The following is a 21225-nucleotide window of genomic DNA, read 5'->3' on the forward strand; positions in this document are numbered from 1 at the left end:
ACTATCCTGCTTCCTTAAGTGATAGATTTCTGGCTCTCCTGTGCCCCTACTGTGGGTCTTCCCCGTCAGCCTGCAATGGAATAGCTGTTCCATACTGGATCAATACCCAAGTGAAATATTCCTTTAATACAACAGGCATTTCCCTGTAATCTAAAACATTTCCACATTTATCTCTGTTCTTCTACTGCTAAACATTGGGGAAAAATATAACGTCTATTAGGTAGTTTTATTTTTCTTGCATGTATAATTCCCTATTCACCCTTCCCTTATCCATAGCTTGTGCACTTCTGAACACGTAGTGCTTTCCGACTCCAATGTACTCATCTCATGGTAAACCCCTAGCTCATAGGTTTCTCACGATTTAGATGTTAAAATGAAACAAGTAGCTGCCAAAAGAGGACTGAAATTTGATGAGAAGAAAGCTCGGCAGTACCTCACAAGTATTGCGGAGGATGTCGCCTAATAAAGTGATCAGCACTTGGGTATATTTATATGCTCCTGCTAGAATACTCTAATGTTAAGGGATAAAAGAATAAAACAAAAATGCACTAGCATGCAGCCCTTTATTTATCTTTTTTAATACCTTCACAATTCTCTTTTCCAGAGCGCTTTATCGTACAATATGGTTTAAAGCTTTACAAAAAGAAAGAAAAATATTTACAAAATCTATCTGTGCAAACATACTCTTTTACATTAGCATCAACACCTCATCTAAAATATCTTAAAAGGCATGCATAGAAATAAACTTTGGTATGTTAACAAAACTATACTAAGTTTCCCAAAGAATATATAAGCATTTATATACACAGGTTTACTTCACTGTAAATTGCTGTCATTTAGTATACATTTAAACACCAAGAACCATGAACTTGAGTAGCACATATCTGTTAAGCTACTGAAAATCTTAAGGTAAAATTGGGTTTTACCCCAAGCTTTAAACTTAAAATTTCCACACAGTGTTTTAATCAATATATAAGTATAATTTGGAAGTGAAGTACAAATAACTTTGGCAAACAGGAATAACTACTAAAACACAGAATAGCGTCTCCTAAAACCAAGTATATTATATACTATTTTTAAAAGAAACTGGCAGTGCATGGAAAAGCTACCAACACAAAATGTTTGTAAGTTAGCTGGGCTGTAAAGCAGTAAAATGAATTAGTATTTGTTGGCAAATAAAACTAAAATCAAAATGAACAGCTCCATCCAGTTATCTTTTTTATCGTATTCATGGATATTTTTTTAAATTTTACTGTATGTATTTTTATGTCTTTTTAAAAAATGTATTAGAAATGCTTTTTAAATAGCATTCAGCAAGAACGAAAGTTGTCATCAAACGAAACAGCTTTTCAGAGCTCATTCATTGTAACACCTCCTGAGCAGAGCCACACCATTAACTGCATTTCTGAACCTTTTTCGTCTATTTACTGTGTATGAATCTCCGGAGAACGACATGCAGCAAACGTCCAAGTAAAAATAAAATTAAAAGCATGAAAAAAAAAAAGAAACAAATCAAACTCAAATATTTACACAACAAAATCAGTATGCAAAGCACGTTGTGTCCCCTTTCAGGCTTTTCTTTCAGATAAAAGGTTACGCTGCGTCCTTGGACGATGAAGAAGACGGCAGTGAGGATTTGCTGCTGTTCCCGTTCTGTGGCTTGTAGCTGATGAAGCTGGGTGTGTGTATTGTCCGGATGCTCTTCGCACCTTGACTCAGGGAAGTGTGGGAGACGGGGGAAGGGGCCGAGGGGGAGTAGGAGGAGGAAGGGGAGAAGGAAGAGGAAGGGGGTGGTCGGCCGTTTTGGTTCTGTGGCGAGAACGAAAGATTGTGACCTTTACCGGTGTGAGTGGGGCTTTGGGGCTTGAGAGAGCCGTTAGACAGAGAGGGGATGTGGGTGGGTGCCGGGGGGTGGTGGGGAGCCGAACGGGTGGCGTGTGAGTTCAGGAGGCTGGGAGAGGGGATGGAAGACTTGGAAGAGGAAACAACAGGGTTAGTAGCATCTGAGCTGGAAGCAGACAGAGTACTGCTTTTCCCAGAGCTGGAAGAAAAGGCTGGGATCTTAGAAGCAGGTAAAGGAGGGGAAGTAGCTTTATAATCCCCACCAGCTTTCTTAGCACTTCCGTTAGCCTGTAAACAAAGATGCCAGGAGATATGGTTTGTCAAAAAAAAAAGGAAAACAAATAAAAAAGCCAGACAACACTGTAAACCATTAAAGGGTTCGGGCTTGCGGAAAGTGTGTTTCAGCATTTTCTTTTTCTTAACGAATTTCACAAATAAAAGACAGAAGAGTTAACAGACTAAGTGATTTGTCATTTCACCCTTAGTTATTAGTTTCAGACCTGGAGAAAAGGGTTACTACAGAGAACAGGCAGAAAGGGGAGACGTGGTGCGAGTGTGGTTGCCCCTGTTAGTAACTGGGATTGCCATGCATTGTGGGAAGGAAGTGGGCGAACTGGGATTGCCTTGCAGGAGGACAGCGTCCGGTGTCCAACAGCAGTTAGTAGGGCTGTGTTTAGGTCAAGCATCGTATTCCTTGCAGGGAACCATAACACTAACGACGGGATATGAGCCGTTTGCAAATCTGAAGTAAGGACATCTCGGTTGTTGGCCACAGGCACGATTCTTCTTTTTGTGCTGCTTTTTTAAAACTTTTCCGTTAACACAGCAAAAGAAGTTAACGCTGCAGACATGCACAAGCGTGTGGTGGAAGTGTTGCAGGTAACAGTCAAAAGTCTGGAAACATGCCATCCAAGCAGGTGAAACAGACATCAACAGATCCAGATTGGTGTGGTCGATTAGGATTAACAGAACACTTCAGCAACTTAAAAGCTTTGGTTTTTACAGATTCCCAATTCTCTGTACTATATTTGTTTTTGTCTAATTGTGTCAAAACGAATGAAAATCCTTTTTTCAAGCCTCTACAGTAAAACTACCTGTCGGAACTGCCTCTGAGGATCCTGCAGTTTTTGCTGCTTTCCTGCTTTTTCCGAACCCCCTGGCTGCTGTCTGGATTTTGCGGACATAGGCACTGGCATCCGACTGGTAGATGTAGTAACACTGGTGCTCTGCAAGGAAATGGGCGAAAACAGAAGACGGAACAAACCGTTCATCTTACATTCATGATTGCCAACAAGGGAGACGACAAGCCTCATGCACCAGTAACCCAACCGGAAAACCGACATGCGCAAGTAAAAACACAATCAAGAGGACAACACAGTGCTTCTAGAACAACAACAACAACAACAAAAAGATTTCCACTGCCTAAATATGGGGTTAGAGTTTTAGCAGAAAAATCAAAATTCAGCAACCCTTAAAAAACTGCCAGTTCGCGATTATGTCAACTGTAATCACACCAGAAGGTTAAAAGCACAGGTCTCCCAGCATTTCCCAGCACCTGCAAAATGTATTAATCATCTGTAGAATCAGCTGTTAGAAAAGACCCAAAGAAACCAAGCCACCTTGAAGCAAGAAGAGCTAAAATGAGACCTGATCGCTGGTGGTGGGGATGGCAGCAGGTCTTGGGAGAAGCTGTGGTTTATGCTTCTTATGATGCGCAGCCTTATGGGGCTGATAGACAGGGGGGGGTAACTCCTGCATGGAATTGTGTTCCTCTGGCGGCGAATCTTTGCCTAAGGATTCAGCCATCTGAATGGAGTACGCTTTAGATTCCTCGAAGGACGTTTCCTCGGGTGATCTGGGGCCCATTTCACTGATCGTTGTCTCTAGCTGCTTTATGGTTTGCTCCAGGCTGTCGAGGGTCTTGTAGGTATTCTTCCGGATCTCGTCAGTCCTGTGGTGGGAATCAGATGAGCCCTGCTGGACGACCGTCACGTTCTTCGTCACAGCGGTGAGGGAGGCGGTGGCCGAGTCGGCTTTAGGCTTCGTCCGGCTGATTTCAAATCTCTTGGCTTCCTTTTGTTGCTTCACAGTCCCATCCAGCTCTTCCTCCTCTTCGTACACAACGACCTGAAGGGTCTTCTTGCCCGTCTTCGTACCTGTGCGAATGGCTTGAGTCAGAGCCGCGAGCTGCTTTTTAGGGAACTTGAACTTAAACTTTTTCTTGGCATCTTGTTTGCCGTCATTTGCAAACTCGGATTTGGAATCGTCTGTCTCCGTGTTCAAGGGGTCCTGTAACCCACCGTGTTCTTCTTTAACCATACTGGAGGTGTAAGGATCGCTCCGAGTAGCGGATACATTCAATATGCCATCTCTTTCATTTGCTTTGCCTTCCCCAGCACAATCTTTTCTGTCCAAGGAAACGTCCTCTGCATCCTCGTTTTCCTCCTCAATCCTTTCCTCAGCCAACATCCTCTCCAGTTCCTCTTCACACTCAAATATAGTGGACAGTCTTTTGTAGGCTGAACGGATGTCCATTGGCTCATCAAATATGATGATCACTGGCTTCTTGTCAAAGCTGTTATCCTGGGTTGTCATTTCCTTGTTGTTATCCACGTTCACAGTCTGGATGTTTTCTCCTTTGGTGTTGACTATTTCCTCATACTCTCCACAGGACAAAGCCTGCACTTTTGTGTCAGTTATCATGAAGGCTATGTTATCTGTAGGAGAAGGGAATTCTTCACTGGGAGAGCTTGAGTTTGACTCTGCTTCTTCAGCACACTTTACTCTACCTTTAGAAGGTCTCATCACTACCTGTTGGCTGCATTCACTTTCTGCACCTTCTTGCACAGACTCTGGAGTCGGGGAAGCATCACGGTCAAGGACTAAAGGTCCTTCTGCAGCCACCAGCATTTCATTACGAAAACCACCTTCCTCGACAGAAACTGACACTACATGCTTGTCAACGCTGACTTGATGAGACACAATCTCGACACAGTGCTCCTCCTTGCTTCCTGTATCCAGCTGAGGAATACTTCTAGGTGCTTCTGCCAAGTAACCATCTTCCTGATGGGATTCTGTATACACTATTTGCACCTGATGCTCTGGGGTGTAAAAGGTTTCTTGGCCTTCCCTCAATGAACGCTCTGAGAGAACAGGAATCTCATCTGTCCCTAACTGCTGACTTTCTGAAATTTCATAAGCATTCACACTGGCAACCTGTGAAGAAGAAAGTGTTGTTTCACTGTGGAATTCTCTGCGTTCCTTATGGTCTTCCATTTCTACCGCAGGTAGCTCTTTGGGAAGTTGACCGGTGACATAGTATATTACCTGCACAAGAGAAAACGATATGTTAAATCGAGCACCAAGATAAAAAATGCCGACTCAAAGAAAGATGTATTGGAAGTGGTGCAGCACAAAGCTGACCTACCCCTTGAGTCTGCAGCACGGTGTCGTTCCCATTTTCATCAGTGCTCGACTGTTTCTCTTCATGGAGCACCTCCACACTCTGCTAGGACAGTTTATGAGGACAATATTATTGCACAAGTGCTTTCTGTGCAAGACCCAGATGGACTTCAGTATTCTGTTTGCACTAATGTATGCTATTTATGCTAAGAATGAGTGCATCTGGGCTCTCAAAGAAGCATTGGGCAATAAAAAGAGTTAGGGGGAAAAAAAGAATGAAGTAACTTTGGCTGAAAGCAAGAGTCCAAATTAAATGTATTATGAGGTTTTGCCAGTTGTAAAAATGTATGCCTAACAAGATTTCTGGAACACTGTAGCTACATTTTTCTCCTCAAATGCTCACATAAAGCAGGAATTCCCAAAACTGGGATATCTGAATTTCTGGGATCCAGTGTCCAACAGGTTTTCTACAGACCTTGAGAAATGACCAAGGGCCCTACACCTAGATTAGGATTACACCGACTCACTCCAAGATCGAGTAATACCTTTTCCAGGGCCCCATGTACAGGAGTTAGCACAAAGTAAAAGTTAAACATAAAAAGCAAAAGTTTTGGTGATGCCAAATAGCCGTTTCAGCTGGTGGTGTTACATTTAGCAGTTTTAAAAGTGCGACCCTCATTATTTACTAGTAGGGAAAACAATGACGGTGGATTTATATTAAAGTAATGATTTAGGGGTAAAAAAAAGTGCCTTATAGCCATTGTTCCACATTTTATGGTGTTTACTTTTCTTTGTGTGACATCCCGTTAAACTTTCACAGATTCCCTTTTCCAGTTAATCGCACCACATCTCTGCTGATTATCAACCAATTCCCAAACTGCTTTTCACTTAACATCACAGCTGCTGAGGGTCCTTCCTTCAGAAAGAGTTTATAGGTGATGCCGATCATCAATCCCAGAGGCTGTTTAACTTGTGGTTCAGTTTCCCAACTGATATGCACTATATGGTTGCACATTTATTTTTGCCCCTAATATCCAACAGTATTTTAAGATCACATATGGATATTTGATCTATTCATAAACATATCGCAGTTACGGTTATTATAATTACAGTTAATGACAGCCAAGATTCAATAGTTGGAGATTAAGGAATAAGTATTGCTACACTGGGATGCACTGTGAATACCAGTCTAAATGCACTTTAAAAGGGGGTGTCATTGTAAAATAAACAGTGAAAACGTGGAACAGTAGTTATGCCTCACAACAGATAATTTTCTTCATTATCATGCAGTTATAATCTCTGTTCATTTGACTTTGCAATTTCCTCAGTGTCCAGTGCGATGCATTGGAAATTGTATTATGAAACATACGCTTGTAGACCTAATATGTCATGTAAAGTGCAATACCATTATAAGAGTTCGGCATGTTAGTCTAGAAAGAAAAAGAAAGTTCATTTTACCTGAACAGACACCAAAATATTGCAAATGCAAACAAACCAGAAACTTTATTTTAATATTAATTTAAACAGCCACTATTAGTATGCATGTACAATTTAGTAAGACATTTCAGGTTAGCAAAGGTATTTTTCATGTTCCTTAAAGAAGCTGCAGCAATTGACTGAACATTGTCAATCATAAACAGATCACCCAAGATGAGAAAAACACAATGTGCCAGCCCGATGAAAGATTAGATACAGGAATAGGGTATTTCTCAATGTAACAGAAATCATGAAAGTTAATCTTGCGATACTCAACGTGATCAGAGATATGAACTGACAGACATTTACAAATCACAGCCACAGTCCCCCGCATTATTAAACCCACATGAAGCAATCACATTTTTTTCATAATGATTCCATTAATAAGAGTCAAAATAAGGTCATGTGTTACACAGATGCGCAGAATAAGGAAACTGACATCATGCTTGCAAATACACTTTAATTTAAACTACTATTAAAAAGGATCATGACATGAAAATAAATATTTTCAAGCTCCCATTGTGCTGCTTCAAACACTTGTCAATTTCCCCAAAATGTTGGATACTGCCACTGGGAGCCAACCATTTAATCATTAAATATTCCATGAATCTGAAATGTGACATCATGTTATTCGGGGAAGTTAAATGTATCAAAGTGTCCAAGATACAAATTTACTGCATGATTATGCTTATGGCTTAGGAATGGACAATGCCTATGTTTTCAAACACCCTAAAATGTGCTTGTTTATAGTGCTTCAGAATTGATTCAGCTTTATTTTAATACTAACTATACTTTAATACTTCAGTAGGCAAGATAACACATTCACTTATTAAACTCATATGCAACATAAGCAGCAGCATGACAGGCAGAGGTCCTGCAGGAGTTATTGCTGCAAGAGAAGAGATTCAGCGCATGGTTTCACCCCGCTAACAGTTCAGCACCGTTTGAACGAAACACAAAGCTCAAATACCAGCAGTAAACAAGCACAGAAAAAGCAGGAGGGGTGGAATACACACTACATTTCGGACTGTGAAACAAGACTACAAGAACACAGTCAGGCTTACTGACACTGCTGTCAGGCACACAGCCTAAAAACAGAGTCTCATCAAGAGCAACTTTAATGAAACCCACTGGAGTTCCTGATTGCTCATAGAAATAATAGAAGTAGTTATTCATGCATCGTACGTATACTGTATTCTTGCAATTCCTCCATCCATTTATTGGAATAAAGAACTACTGAGGTATAACAGAAAATGTATGATCTTTTCTAAGACTATTACAAATTGCATTTACAGTATTAAGGTGACGTGTGACAATAACTAATCTTTAATGCAGGCGGTTAGGGGTATGTAACTTTTAGAATTGCCATTGATGCAACTGCCTTTATCAGTATATTGTTTAAAGACATGGAATGGATACCTTAACTGAAAAGTTGCCAAATTTATTGACACTGAAACAAAAAGTGTTCCTCTCTGACCAGTCTGGTGAAAATCTAAAAATATGTTAATAGGTTTTAGGAGAATGTGACTGACCGGCAGCTGCGTGCTGTGAAGCTTTTATATTTACTGCATCAAATTGATTGAAAAAGGAAAGTTAGGTCTCTGGTACTGGCTTAAACAGGGCTGTCTCCAGAAGGAAAGAGCTCATGCAGGCCCAGAAGTACAAAGAGTGAGAGCACCCTGTGGACAGCAGAAGACACAGTGGAAAACAAGCAGGCCAAGGAACCTGCACCAGGGTGTTAAAAACGCAAGGTAGCAGAGCAGCACTGGGTAAAGACTGGAAAGGCCCCACTCAGACAGGGGGCTGAAGCAGGTAATCAGGTGGCAAAGCTCAGTGGCGCCACGGATATTACCTTCTTTTCTCTGGGTGATGTTAAGGCTCCAGGCCTTAGCTCTCTGACTTGGGGGTCAACTCTTGTATGCTCAACAAAACTTTTTGCCCCTACATCCGTAAAAGTGCACTTCTGGAAAACCTGAGAAATCAAGATACACTTGGGATTAGAATCCTGAGGCCGTTTTATACACGAGTTTTATTCAAATGATTTTTTTTTTCCCAATTTACAACACAAATACTGCCCCCTGGGACTCTGGAGCCACATGGGCGTCTGGGGTTTCCCTCTAGTCTCTTCGTAACAAACACGTCAGCCATCACTGTTTTTCAGGCCTTGTGCCATTACAGGATTTCAAATAACAAATACCAAGCACTGGTTAAGTTTACAAAGACCCAGAGAAAGGGTGTTTTTTACCACAGATAAAAAAAACAGACCTTTTTAAAAAACTCTAGCAAAGAACCTGTTATATATGTGTCACATTATAACTCAACAGCAATACAGCCTGATTAATTTTCTGTACAGCTGAAGTTGGTACTCTTTTTCGGTGAAGACAGCAATACTTAAGGGGCTCACAGAGTTTGTGCACAGCATCAGTGGTAAAGCTGACTCTGCAATTCAGAGTAAAGAACATACAAACCAAGCAGATGTGGCTAAAACATCCCTTATCACATGTTGTACAGGCTTATTCAAAATGTCAGACATTATTATGATACACAGAGCACATTACTCTACCAATTAAATGCAGGGCAAGAGCTGACCGTAAGGGAAAACATTTTTCGAAAAGCCCGTCAATGCCAATAAATTCAGATAAATATCTGGAAAATGAGAATTACCACTCATATACACACATAAAAAGTTATAAGCATAGAACCTAATAATGCAAGAGATTTTACAGCCCGAGAATCACAATATTTGTAAACCTTATTAAATTACACAAGACAATATCAGTGTTGCCTGTTGTATTTTGGTAATCTTAACATAAAACAAAAAGAAGATTTTTGTGCATTTACTCTCATTGTAATTGATACAAAATGAGGCGAACGGAAAGCTCAGCTAGACTTCCGACCCAGCTGTTTCATCCGCCCTGCTAATTGGATTGTTTCTGTCACCCTCGTTCAATTTGAAATGGACTCCAAAAGCAGCAGGGCTGGTTTTTCACAGAGCCCAAGCAGTGTCCAATCTAGAGTCACCACGTTCATGTTCATGTCTCCTGCTCTGCGACTGTGCCGTACTCACACGCACACACCGAGTCCTGCCAAACCAGAGCGCTCAACAAGAGGCACACAGAGCGTTCCAGGAGGTGCGATCAAGGACGCCCGTCTTTACCTGCAGCTCGGCCAGGATCTTGCCCCCTTCGTCTTCCTCGTCCGGGACGGCAGAGGCGGCGGCGGGCGGCGGGCTCCGAGTCACCACCCTGCTCTCGGAGGAGACTTTGGAGGGTTGGTTGTGTCCCTGTGTGCCTTCCTCTTCTGCCTCAGCCTGGGGAAACAGCAGTCCTTCACAACCTTTCTTCCCTGAGAGGTGATGTCAGCTCACACCTGGCTTCATTGTTTCAATCATCTCAAACTTATCAGGAAGTAATTCAACAGGCCCAATGAAACTTTTAATACATGGATAAAGCATTAAATCTTAATCACTTAAATGTACATTGTTCCTTATTAGTATCAGTGTTTACCTCAATTATAAATGTTACAATTATAAATCCCAGTGCTGATTTGTCAAGACCTGTGTTATTTGCATTAAGACAAAGTTTAACATAAGGATAATAAAACTGCTGTTTGAATAGTGCAGATGATCTGTTTCAGAGTCAGATTGGGGGATATTTCAAGTATAAATTGAGAGAAACACCTGCTACTTCAGAAAAGAGCACCAGAACAAGATTGGATTCAGTGTTGCTGGTAAATAATACACATACTGTACAATTGCTAATAAATCAAACTTTTTTTGACATTAACATTTGTTAACATGCAGATCACATTAGAGACTTTCTGTGGTGAAATATCTGCTGCACAAACTGTACTTAATCGCTCGTACAGCACGTCGTGTTATATTAGTCATTACAGGTGACTAGTGAGCAGGAAGGGCCGCATCACCTCACAATTCCCGGGAACTTTCCGCGGCGAGACCAGGGGTTTGCCACAACATGGCGACTTGCAGTACTTTCACAAAGTTCACCATTTTGGGCCTCATTCGGAATTTGTAAAAATGTTCTATACCGTCAATGAATTCATTTTGTTACCGAGATTTAAGAACCGGTCAGAGAGATGGGGACGGCAGTTCCCCTTTAGAAACATGCATACCTGAGCGGCGGCAGCGTCCTTCCTGGACGTGAAGATAACCTCCCCTGATCTTCCGGTAGTGAGGCCAGAGCCTGGGGGGTAGCTCCTTCTGGGAGGAGGAGGGGGTGGAGACTTACCAGCTTTGTCAGCGCTGGTGTCTGCGTATGGAGCCTCCTCCACTGGAGACAGACACAAAGACACAGTGGCTTGAACACGGGACTCACAGAAGTCACGGGACTTTAATAGAAGTAAAGTTAGCCTTTACCCCTCAGATTTGTCAAATGGTTTCAACTTGCATAATTCCAGGCTGACCTAAACTGCCTTCACCCCTATTGCATCTGTGCCAAAACACTGAATAACAGCTAACACAATTTTATTTACATTTGGCTCGTATTTATATATTGACTGACGCTAATTTTCTCAAACACCTAACAGACCCAGGGATACAAAAGCAAAACAAATACTCGGATAGTGACACCGTTATAGAGATAGAAACTCTGCAGCTCTCCTGCACCTACAGACAACTGGAAATACAATCTCAGTCTCACAGCAGTGGGGGGATTTTACAGTAAAGTGAAATCCAGTCCAAAAGAAAGAAGTGTGTCATGTTCAAAATCATCCAGCGCTCTGCTTGATTCTGTGGTCAATGTGCAGACCAAGAACAAAGACTATGTCAACAGTGCATGACGTACTCTGATAAAAGAGTCTCCTGTTGCACTGAGTTCACATTCCTCAGTAAGACAGCAGCTTTACAGTTCTGATACCTGACCCTGCCATCACCCACCACAGCACATATTTCTACAGTAATGCAAACCACAGCCACAGGCAGGTCAACAGTATGAGCACACCTCAGAGGACACAGCTGTAAACCTTACAGGGGTGCACAGATATACTTCAGTGTCCCTGTGCACCAACTGTGCTTGAAGCAAATTACAGGGTAGAACAAAAGAGAAAAAGAAAAATATAAATAAGAATGAATGGAACAGAAATAAAGAAAGACAGAAAGAAAAACCGTGGAGAAAGGAGAAAAGGCAATCGCTAATGAAAAGCCAGACTTAACAGATGGGTCTTTTGATTTAAAAACTGTAAAAGAGCTAACAGTTCTCAAATTAGCAGGAAGCAAGTGACAGAGCTGTGAAGCAAGGACGCCCCAAAATTGCCTTTTCTTGCAGGACCTTATCCAGTTCATCTTACTATGATGTATTCCAAGTTTTGTGTTCCACCACTCAGAGATGTAACTTCAACAATATGTATAATCTTCCAATTCATGAAAACTGTAATACATGTAAATTGCTTTCGATTAAGGTGGCGTCTAAACCCCAGAGATTATTTAAACTGTGCTTTAAAATGACCTCCTTTCACATTGACTGAAGACGTCCCCCTCGCAGAATAGCTAAAGGAAATAATTAAGTGCAATTAAAAAAAAACACACACACAGAATACATACCACATGATACACAATTTAAACGTAATGAAACAATTTTGACAGTTTGTGAATTTTCTTGGAATATTGTCCATGAAATTCTGTTAAGTGATTGTGCTTCCCAAACTGCCCTGTGAACTCTAAGTGGGGGTAAATGCACACAGCTTCTTTTTACCTTCTTTAAAGACACAGACGGAGAGGAGCACAAGTATATACTGTAACAGGAGAGAAGTTGTAAGAGGGATAGAAGCCCAAAGCCACCCACTGACACAGGGAAGAAACTATGTAATTTCAGTGAATGTGTACACTTCATCAACTGTTTGGGAGCAAAAAAAAAAAAGTAAAAAAAAAATGTGGCAAGGCTATATTTCTTTTAGGTTTGTGGCTGGTGGAAGGTTTTGACTTTTTAAAAACCACTGACACGTAACTGAAACTTCCTCTGTATAATTAGTCTGTTGTGTTTGTAAATGTTCAAGTGACAAGTTGATAAGGTGTGTTTAATGCTAATTAATGAACCTTGAAATACACCGTATCTGTACAGTGGATATCGGGGGAGGCTTCTGCAATGCCGCAGGGGCCGAAGAGCTGGGAGAAGCTGTTTAATTCAATCTAAACTCAGGTTACACGGTAACCAGCTGGTTTAGCTAATTAAGAGGTCAGCTGGAATCAAAACCAGCAGACACACGCTAGCCCTCCAGAACCTGGACTGGACACTCCTGGTGTCCCGGTGTTCAAAACATTCCCTAGTTGTGAAAAAGGAAAAACAGATACCTAAAATAACAAAAAAAAAAAGAAATATTTTAAGAATTTTCTGAATGGTGTTTGGTTTTGTCAATAGGAAAGTCCAAGTAAAAAACTATTAATGTAAAATATTAATGAACGTTTTGAATAACAATCAAAATTTCTTTTTGAAAAAACTTTTTCCCTTTTAAATCATACTCCTCTTCTGGCCAAACCTCACTTCAATTAAGCTTTCAAATACATTTTCTTCTTATCGTCTCAAATTATGTTTTTCAAACCAATTACTCTGTGAATTCCACTCGGATCCACACCTTTATTTAAAGCCAATTGGCTTGTGAATCCTGCCAATTATTGTGCAAATTCTGCTCAGTTCTACGTCTTTATTTAAAGACAACTGTTCTGTGAGTTCTGCACTCTCCGGGCCTTTATATAAAGCAAATTGTCTTATGAATTCATCTTTTCATGAAATGTGACACCTCTTCTAGGATTCATTCTTGGAAGGCTAATTTGTCCAATTAAAAGCCTCTCAGGTTTTCAGATCCCTTCAACAAATACCTCCGGCAGCTCTTTTTAACGCCATTCAAACTCCATAACCCGTCGGGGGGTAGCTGTGATGACAACGCACATGTGAGAAAGCTGGGAGAAAAGCCGTGAGCAGATCACGAACACACATTCTGCCGGGCAAGCCGAGTACCGCGCTGCACCGCGAGCGCCCGAGGCGTCCTTCGCCCACACCCCAGGAGGGCTCCACAGCCAAAACGTCGCGTTTCCCTTATCCTCTTTTCAGCACCGAATTAAACCTTCACTTGTTCCTCCTCCCCCCAGCGGCTCCGTGTCCTACCTGACGGCTGCCCCAGCGACGAGGCCGAGTCCACCTCCTCCTGGCGAGGCAGCGGAGGGACCGCCGGCGCCTCCGCCTCGGCCGCCACTTCCAGGTCGGGTATGCCTCTCATCATGTTGGCCTGGGCTTCCTGCAGTAGCTTCTCGAATTCCCTCCCGTCATAGTGGCCCATATTCTGCCGCTTCTCCTCCCACTCCTTCTCGGCAGCCTGCGCGAGAAAACACCCCTGAGCGCTCCAGAGCCATCGCACCTTCGTCACAGAGCGACAGAATCAGTCCTGAAGAGACGTTTAAGAGCAGGAGCGATGGAATGAGCTGGAGTTACTCCGCAGGTCTTAACAGTACTAGTGTGGAAATGCAAACAAAAGAGAAGGGTCAAGTCTCAAACTCAACCACTCAAGACTGCAGCCATCACACTGCTAAGCAATTCCTTCCGTGATGGCAATACAAGAAGGGTCTCTAAGACCTCAGGCATTCCAGACACAAAATCACACACAAACACTGCAGGCTGTCAAACATTCACACACTATGTGATATAAAGTAGCTGCAAGGTTTGGCAATTCGCCTCTTCACTGTAGATTTACTGTCCCATGTCCAGTCAACAGAAAACTTTAGGGCTACGCTTGTTGAAGTGATTTAAGGACACGGACTAGCCCAGGCAGATCATTAAAGCTAAAATTAAAGTAGGTATGTGCTGGAATCTGGAACCTGGAGCAGGAATATATCAGAGCTGTTTCTGAGCTGCTGTATGTACAAAAAGCAGCTGGGGTTCAGAAGACGAACTGGGCCTGTGATTGAGCACACAGTGACCCCGTTTTTAATTGAACTGTTATTCTTAACTCAGTCCAATCTGTGCACTAATCTCAAATCTGAACCAAAGCTATGTGTTTAGCAGTAACCCTATTTCATAAACATTATCTGTATCGAAATGCACATTTACACTCAGGCCCAAATTCACTAGATATATATAAACCTTGAACACTTACAGTACCTGGAACACTACGTGTACCCATAACTCTAAGCTTAACTCAATGATACCCACCACTCCCCTCCTGCAGCCCTTACCTCCTCCTCTAACCCTACTTCAGCATTGAATCCAATCGGTAAACACCACTTTAAACTCGAATCCACACCTTTCTCCCTCAACCGGCCCGCACTCCGGACCCTCATTCTGTCACTGCAGTCCACACCAGCACGGCGAGGTCCTGCGTTACCTCAATGGTCACGGCCCTGTCTCTGTGCTTGCTCCGGCTGGTGTGGATCTCCTCGATGAAGAGGCTCTGCGCCGCGCTGCTGGCTGCTGGGGACGCGGGGGCAGTCTGCTCCGCCCGGGTGACCCTCTGCTGCTGCACTGGGGCAGCACCGGCTTCCTGGCCTGGGGGCCCGCCGGGAGTGGGGCCCTGCGGGCCGCCGCGTGCCAGCAGGGGGGGGGAGTCCAGGCACGGGGCCGGCGACGCGGCTGCGGGGGGGCTGCCGGAGCGGTGGAACAGCGCCGCCGAGTGCTGCGACTGCTGGATGTGCACCGGAGAGCTCTGCACGTGGTGAATCACTACTGGAGAAGCCGGCATGACCTCCGATTTGACGGAGGAGCTCTGGGGCTCCGGCAGACCTGTGGGGGAGGGAGGCCGGGGTGCAGGCTGCTCCTGAGGGGGGGCGCCAACAGCAGGCAGAGACTCGGATGTAGTGAAGCTCACGACGCTCTCTGCGAGGGTCGTTTTGACTTGTGCCGGTTCAGAGCCTTTTAAAAGATTATCTGTGGCATACCTGCGGAATATACAGTAAACCCCCCCCCCAAGCAAAGGTCGTTATCCAGGAAAGAGAGCCACAAACTCAACTGTTGCTCATATTATTGTCACAACGACAGTGAAATCAATAAACTAGATAAATGTATTGGGTCAAGCCTATTATTATAAATATCAGCTATGTACGTGCCTCCAGTGGCAAAGCCAGAAAATAAATTCCTATTGTTTCCAGCAGAAACTACTTAATTAACTGTAATTAATTGGTATGAACTGGTTTAATTCACTCTCCCTTTGAATATCTATATGTAGACTAATTAAATACTGATAGAATGGAAACTGTGATGCTATAATTAACAGGCCAGCAGAATATACATAGAATTCTACAACTATTGCTATTGCTCTTTGGTAAGCAGCTAACTGGTTTACAGGTGAAGCATGTCAACCAAGTGCCCCTGCTTCAGGCAGGGGCTCTGCAGGCTCAGACCAGACACGACCTGGATCCCAATCAACGGCCACACAGGCCAAGCGGATGGAACTGGCAGACTAATCCCAGCCCATGGGTCTTCTGCTTGATACTCCTGGGGTAGGCAGCTCTTAACCTTTTTCCACCCCATTTCCAAGACATTAAATCAACAATGAGATTAATTTAAAAAAAAAACCCTGATAATATGCTTCAAGATAGCGACAGTAAGAAGACAAATACCCATGATACATGCCCAGATGGTCTGCATTGGACCTCTCGAACCGGAAAACCGAAAGGCATTCGCCTGCCGACGAGGAAAGTTATGGAGGCTCACCTTCTCAAACCGCTGAGGATCTCGGTCAGCGTCTTGACTCTTTTCAGCATGCTGTCGAGCTTGTGCGGCTCCTCCTTCAGGAACTTGACGGCCTCCACTTCCACGCGCAGCACCGCCCTCATCTTGCCCTGCAGGGCGGGGAACTCTCCTGTGGGCAAGCACAGGGGCCCGCGGCCCCTCGGGGTCAGCGGTCTGCACCTGCAGCTCACGGCCGGCAGCCGACAGCGCAGCGCGGAGACAGATTTTACACGCCAGCGCGACTGAAAACACTTGTTCTCACAACATGTCTTTCTGACGTGGTTATTATGTCTTTACACGCCCAGCTTTTCAGCTGGAAAGAATTCCACGAGATGTCTGTCCTCTTAAACGGTTTGACATACATGAAATAATTTTTTTACTACCTTTTTTTTATTCTTAAAATCAACTTGGATGTCTACACTCATTATGCTGTCCAAGCTTTACTCCAGTTTAAAAAAAAAACACTAAAGAAAACAGATGTTGTACATGTGTTCCTCAACCTACTTTCTGTTAATAGTCTACAGACCAATATTCCTGTTATGGTATTTTAACAGTGATACAAAATACATCATCAAACAAGCTGCATGTAAATGCAATATTAATCTCCTTCTGTGCTTAATGTTTAAATATTCAAGATTGAATAGTCACACGAGTTTATAATATTTAAATCAAGGATAAATAAGTAGTTATATTTAATTGAACTACATTGAAGTAAGCCAAATGGACTATTTTATATCTTATGATGTTTTCTCTTTAGTGCACTCAGTTGCAGAGCTTCGGCATATCTAAACAGAAGACAAATAACACAAACTATTAGTAGCAGCTAATTGAGCAGCTGTCTATATTGCCAATGCTTTTTTTTTTAGTTCTGTAAAAGAGGAGTCCCGGAGGGAATCGGGTGCTGATTTGCAGTGCTGCCTCACAGCGCCTCTGGCTGCTCAGCACGATTCTGGCTGGGGGCGCCTCTCGTGAGGGGTCTGCTTGCCACCCTGCGTCTGCACGGGTTGACTCTAGGTGCTCCAGTTTCCTCCCGGCTACCAGCCCCCGCAGACAGTCACACACTGAGCCATGTGTAACCATGGGAGGAAACTGGACAGGTTTCCAAAACAGGTTATTCATTAACCCTGGGCTTAGGCAAAAATGCTGTTGTTTTTAAGGCAAGGCCGGAGCAGCCCTACTAGAACACAGGTAGCTCTTTCCAGCCACCTCCGGACACAGCTGCTGCTACTTTTAGGCACGCAGTGCCCCGGAGTGTGTGTGTCCTACAATGGAGTGAGGAACACCAGCACCTACACGTACGCACATATCCCCAGGAACAAGCATCTGTCTGATTATGGATTCATGGACCCTCTATTGCGTCTGCAGTGAATGAAATGTGTAAAGGCACCTAAGATGTGCTACAGTAAATCACAGAGGTGTTAGAACAGAGAAAGTTAATAGCCTTCTATGGGTGTATCTTTTGTTTTAATCCATTTGTTTTAATTCACTGCAACAAGCTGGAGTGGAACTTTGGAACAGGAGACCCTATTTACCCTTGAGTGTAGCCAGGGACTCCCCAACTTTCCTCAGGTTCACAGCCCCGTCTTCGACATCCTTCAGGGTGACGGCTCTGTGAACGGTGGCAGAGGCCGAGTCTTTCTTCAGCTCATCCACATAGCCCTCCAGCTCACTAAAGAAGAGAAAGCCATGAGAGCAACCAGAAACCACGACAAAGGCCACGAACTACAGCTACGGCACTATGGAGAACTTCTCCCATCTTGTTACTGATGGGTAAGATTCTAGGTTGAAACAATGATGAGTTAAAATGCAACAGCAGAGAACATTCGAAGAATTCGATGAAATAAAGAAATTAGAAGAAGAATTAAATATAATTTACACCTGGCAGTCTGGAAAGGAGCCAGAATTTGCAGTAGCTCAAATGTTGTGTGTGTACACTAGGGGGCACTGCGAGTTCATGTTCAGGCACAAAAAATAGTGAACCATTTCACTACAAACTGTTACAGCAAAAAAAAAAGAAGGAAACTAAGGGTCATCTATGTGGATTTAGGGATTTCAAGGTTAGGTCTTATTCCTTCAATTAGCCAAAAAAAAAAAGAAATCGGTCTGGAAATGGTTAAACACGATTTTTAAATGATAAAATGAACCTGATGCACATGTTAAAATACAGGCTGGTGAAGACGTGTATCACAGTGTTCTCTGAGAAGCTCAGAGATTCTTAGACAGCTCAGAGTTTCAGAGGCTGCGCCCGGAGAAAACACTCCGTTCTCTCTGTAATTCCACACAGTGGGCAGCCCTGGGGTGGGGGGAGACATCTGATGTAACAAATTGCAAGATGAGGGGATGAAGTTCTGAATGATGAGCATACAGTAAGATAAGATGAGATATGGGATCACTTTATTGGCCATATACAATTTTCTGCATTAGGAATTTGTCTTTTCGCATACTCCAGCTTGCTCTCCATGAGACACACAGACAGGGAGAGAGAAGCTTGGGGTCAGAGCGCAGGGTCAGCCCCTGGAGCAGTTGGGGTGAAGGGCCTTGCTCAGGGGCCCAATAGAGTAGGATTCCCCTGCCGGCCACAGGATACAAACTGGCAACCTATCAGCCACAGGCACAGATCCTAAGACACAGAGCCACAGCACCGCGGTGATTATTATATTAATCTTTATCAAAACAGATTGAAGTTGAACTAATTTGAAGGGCATACAAAAGGTACAGCTGCTGATCATGTTAAGGTACAGCTGCTGATCATGTTAAGTACTATCTGTAAAAAACCTTTAGTAAAAATGTATTCTTTACTTAGTTGTGTGTTTGTATAAAACTAAGCTTATACCTGAGATAGCATTAGGCTTATTTGAGCTTTAACTTTAATCACAATACATCTGGTTAAAAATGTATTTTATGTCTTTAAGACTTTTTCTAAGAGAAAAAAAATGAGATTTCCTTCAAATCTGCACAGCTTCCTCGCAGGCTGGGAAAATTCCAAAGGCCACACAATGGAAACAGGTCGGACTGGTTCACTGAATTTTCAATTCAATCCTTTTCAAATAGCCAGATACCAAGACATGCCTGTTTAAACAAAGTTAAAAACTTTCTACTTTTATAATTTATAGTGCAAAAACACAGCAAATGAACAGGTGGAGGTAACAAAACAAAAGAGGCCTCTGTCCTAACGGCTCCTGTTAGATATTATAAATTCCAAAACAAGCGATTACATGTCTTTATAACAGTATCCCTCTTGTGATATTAAACAGCATAGTTAAATCTGTCAAATCTAATGAAAGCAGCAAGTACACAAAACACTGTGCATTTGGATTTACAGAATTCTAGTGCACGCTTTTCCTTTGTTTAAAACAAACTCCTAATCTGTCTAGATCTATGTCTGTGCTCTTCATAGCACTGTAAAAAAAAAAAGATATGGAATGGTGACAAATGTTCCAGGTTAAATCTAGATGGATTGGGGGAAGATTCCCACACTTGACTGCCTCATAATTAAGGCATTGAGGTCTAAAGTTGGGGGCACAGCAGGAATCGCGTGGCAATACAAACCAGCACAATGGCCCACCTCAGCTCTTCAAGGTGTGGTAGTGCTGGAGCCACATTCCTGCAGATGAAGCACTAATCCCAAGACTAACAGGGCTCATTAACATTCTTCTGAATAGGAGCAGCACAGTGATAATGCTTTGGCCAAATACCAATAAAAAAAACATCTGATTAAAACCTCCCAGCGCCCTAATTCCCCAAAAGCAGGTCTACTGTGTTCAAAATACTTATTACAATATTTAAATGGAAATCCCTGACATGTGGTACATGTCAACAGGAACTGTCGTTTAAACTAGCTCGTTTAACAAAGGAATTAATGGGCAATTAAGAGGTTGTTATTTTGAGTTCCGGATGCAGAGTAGATTAAACAATTCTTATTTGATCTTCTGTATCATCTTCTTCACCTCACCATTGAGTTAAAAGCTCAGTTAAAGCTGCTTTAAAATGGCAGAACCCCTGGAAAGATACTGGATTCCTGTGAAGTTTCAAATTCCTGCTGAATTTCATGTAACAGCAATAAACTCTGGAACTTGTAGTAAAAATGACAAATTCATTATGGTGCAGAGAGATCACAATTGTTTGTTATTTCATATAATTGATTCTATGGTGTAATGTAATTGATCATGATCAAAAAGCAGAGAGATATCAAAAAAGCTTGCTTTTCTTGGGAATAGCTTTGCTTTTTGCAGTTAGGTACTGTACTCTTAAGTGCATTAAAATGAATGCATTTGTTGTTTTAAGCTTTTAATATAATACAAATCCAGACATTTAACAGTTTAAGTTATTTCTGGTCTTTCGATTTCAGAACTTTCAGACTTCAGAAAGCCCAAATCTATAATAAGCAGTAAATGATTGGAAAGGTATACATGTATTTTCAGGTACAGACTAAGAGAAATCCTGAACATACATCACAGGAATGTCATAATCAGTGAGTGTATGTTGATGTGCATCTATCCAACTCATGCTACAAGTGTTCATTTTGGTTAAGTTGCAGTGATAAAGCAACTAATTTAATTGGTCCCGGTTAGATATCTTACCTTCAGAAGTAGCAACCGTGCTACAGTACAGTATATCGCTTTAAATCTTATAGTTTCAGAGTATACTCTATGTTCAATATAAATCGGTAAATAAATTGTAACATAAAAATATGTTTTTATATGCCAACAAGCATGCCTGCGTGTTCAGCAGGAGTCAGGACAAAGCACAAGAGGTTTTGACAGAAACAAGCAGACGGTTTAATTTCTGGACAAAAACAAGGGGAGGAGAAAAAATGAAAAAAAGATACAGAAGA

General features: G+C 42.5%; 1 protein-coding gene across 23 annotated transcripts in view; it reads right to left on the reverse strand.

The window, feature by feature from the left end:
• Window positions 1-21225, reverse strand: part of si:ch211-285f17.1 (sickle tail protein homolog) — a 287428-nt gene that overhangs the window by 7794 nt on the left and 258409 nt on the right. For 16 of the 23 annotated variants that reach the window (XM_015353438.2, XM_015353440.2, XM_015353437.2 and 13 more), the window contains 11 exons: window positions 17924-18060; window positions 16374-16521; window positions 15049-15598; window positions 13836-14043; window positions 10852-11009; window positions 9878-10030; window positions 8573-8692; window positions 5270-5350; window positions 3490-5169; window positions 2937-3068; window positions 544-2130 (listed from right to left, as the gene is read on the reverse strand). In XM_015353438.2, coding sequence (XP_015208924.2) covers window positions 1594-2130; window positions 2937-3068; window positions 3490-5169; window positions 5270-5350; window positions 8573-8692; window positions 9878-10030; window positions 10852-11009; window positions 13836-14043; window positions 15049-15598; window positions 16374-16521; window positions 17924-18060 — 3904 coding nt within the window. In that variant the 3' untranslated portion in view covers window positions 544-1593. Of the gene's footprint in view, window positions 1-543; window positions 2131-2936; window positions 3069-3489; window positions 5170-5269; window positions 5351-8572; window positions 8693-9877; window positions 10031-10851; window positions 11010-13835; window positions 14044-15048; window positions 15599-16373; window positions 16522-17923; window positions 18061-21225 lie in introns of those variants that run through there. The other 7 variants (XM_015353451.2, XM_015353452.2, XM_069191586.1 and 4 more) reach the window with 5 other exon arrangements.

Source organism: Lepisosteus oculatus, chromosome 6 (genome assembly GCF_040954835.1).
Source record: "Lepisosteus oculatus isolate fLepOcu1 chromosome 6, fLepOcu1.hap2, whole genome shotgun sequence".
NCBI lineage: Eukaryota > Metazoa > Chordata > Actinopteri > Semionotiformes > Lepisosteidae > Lepisosteus > Lepisosteus oculatus.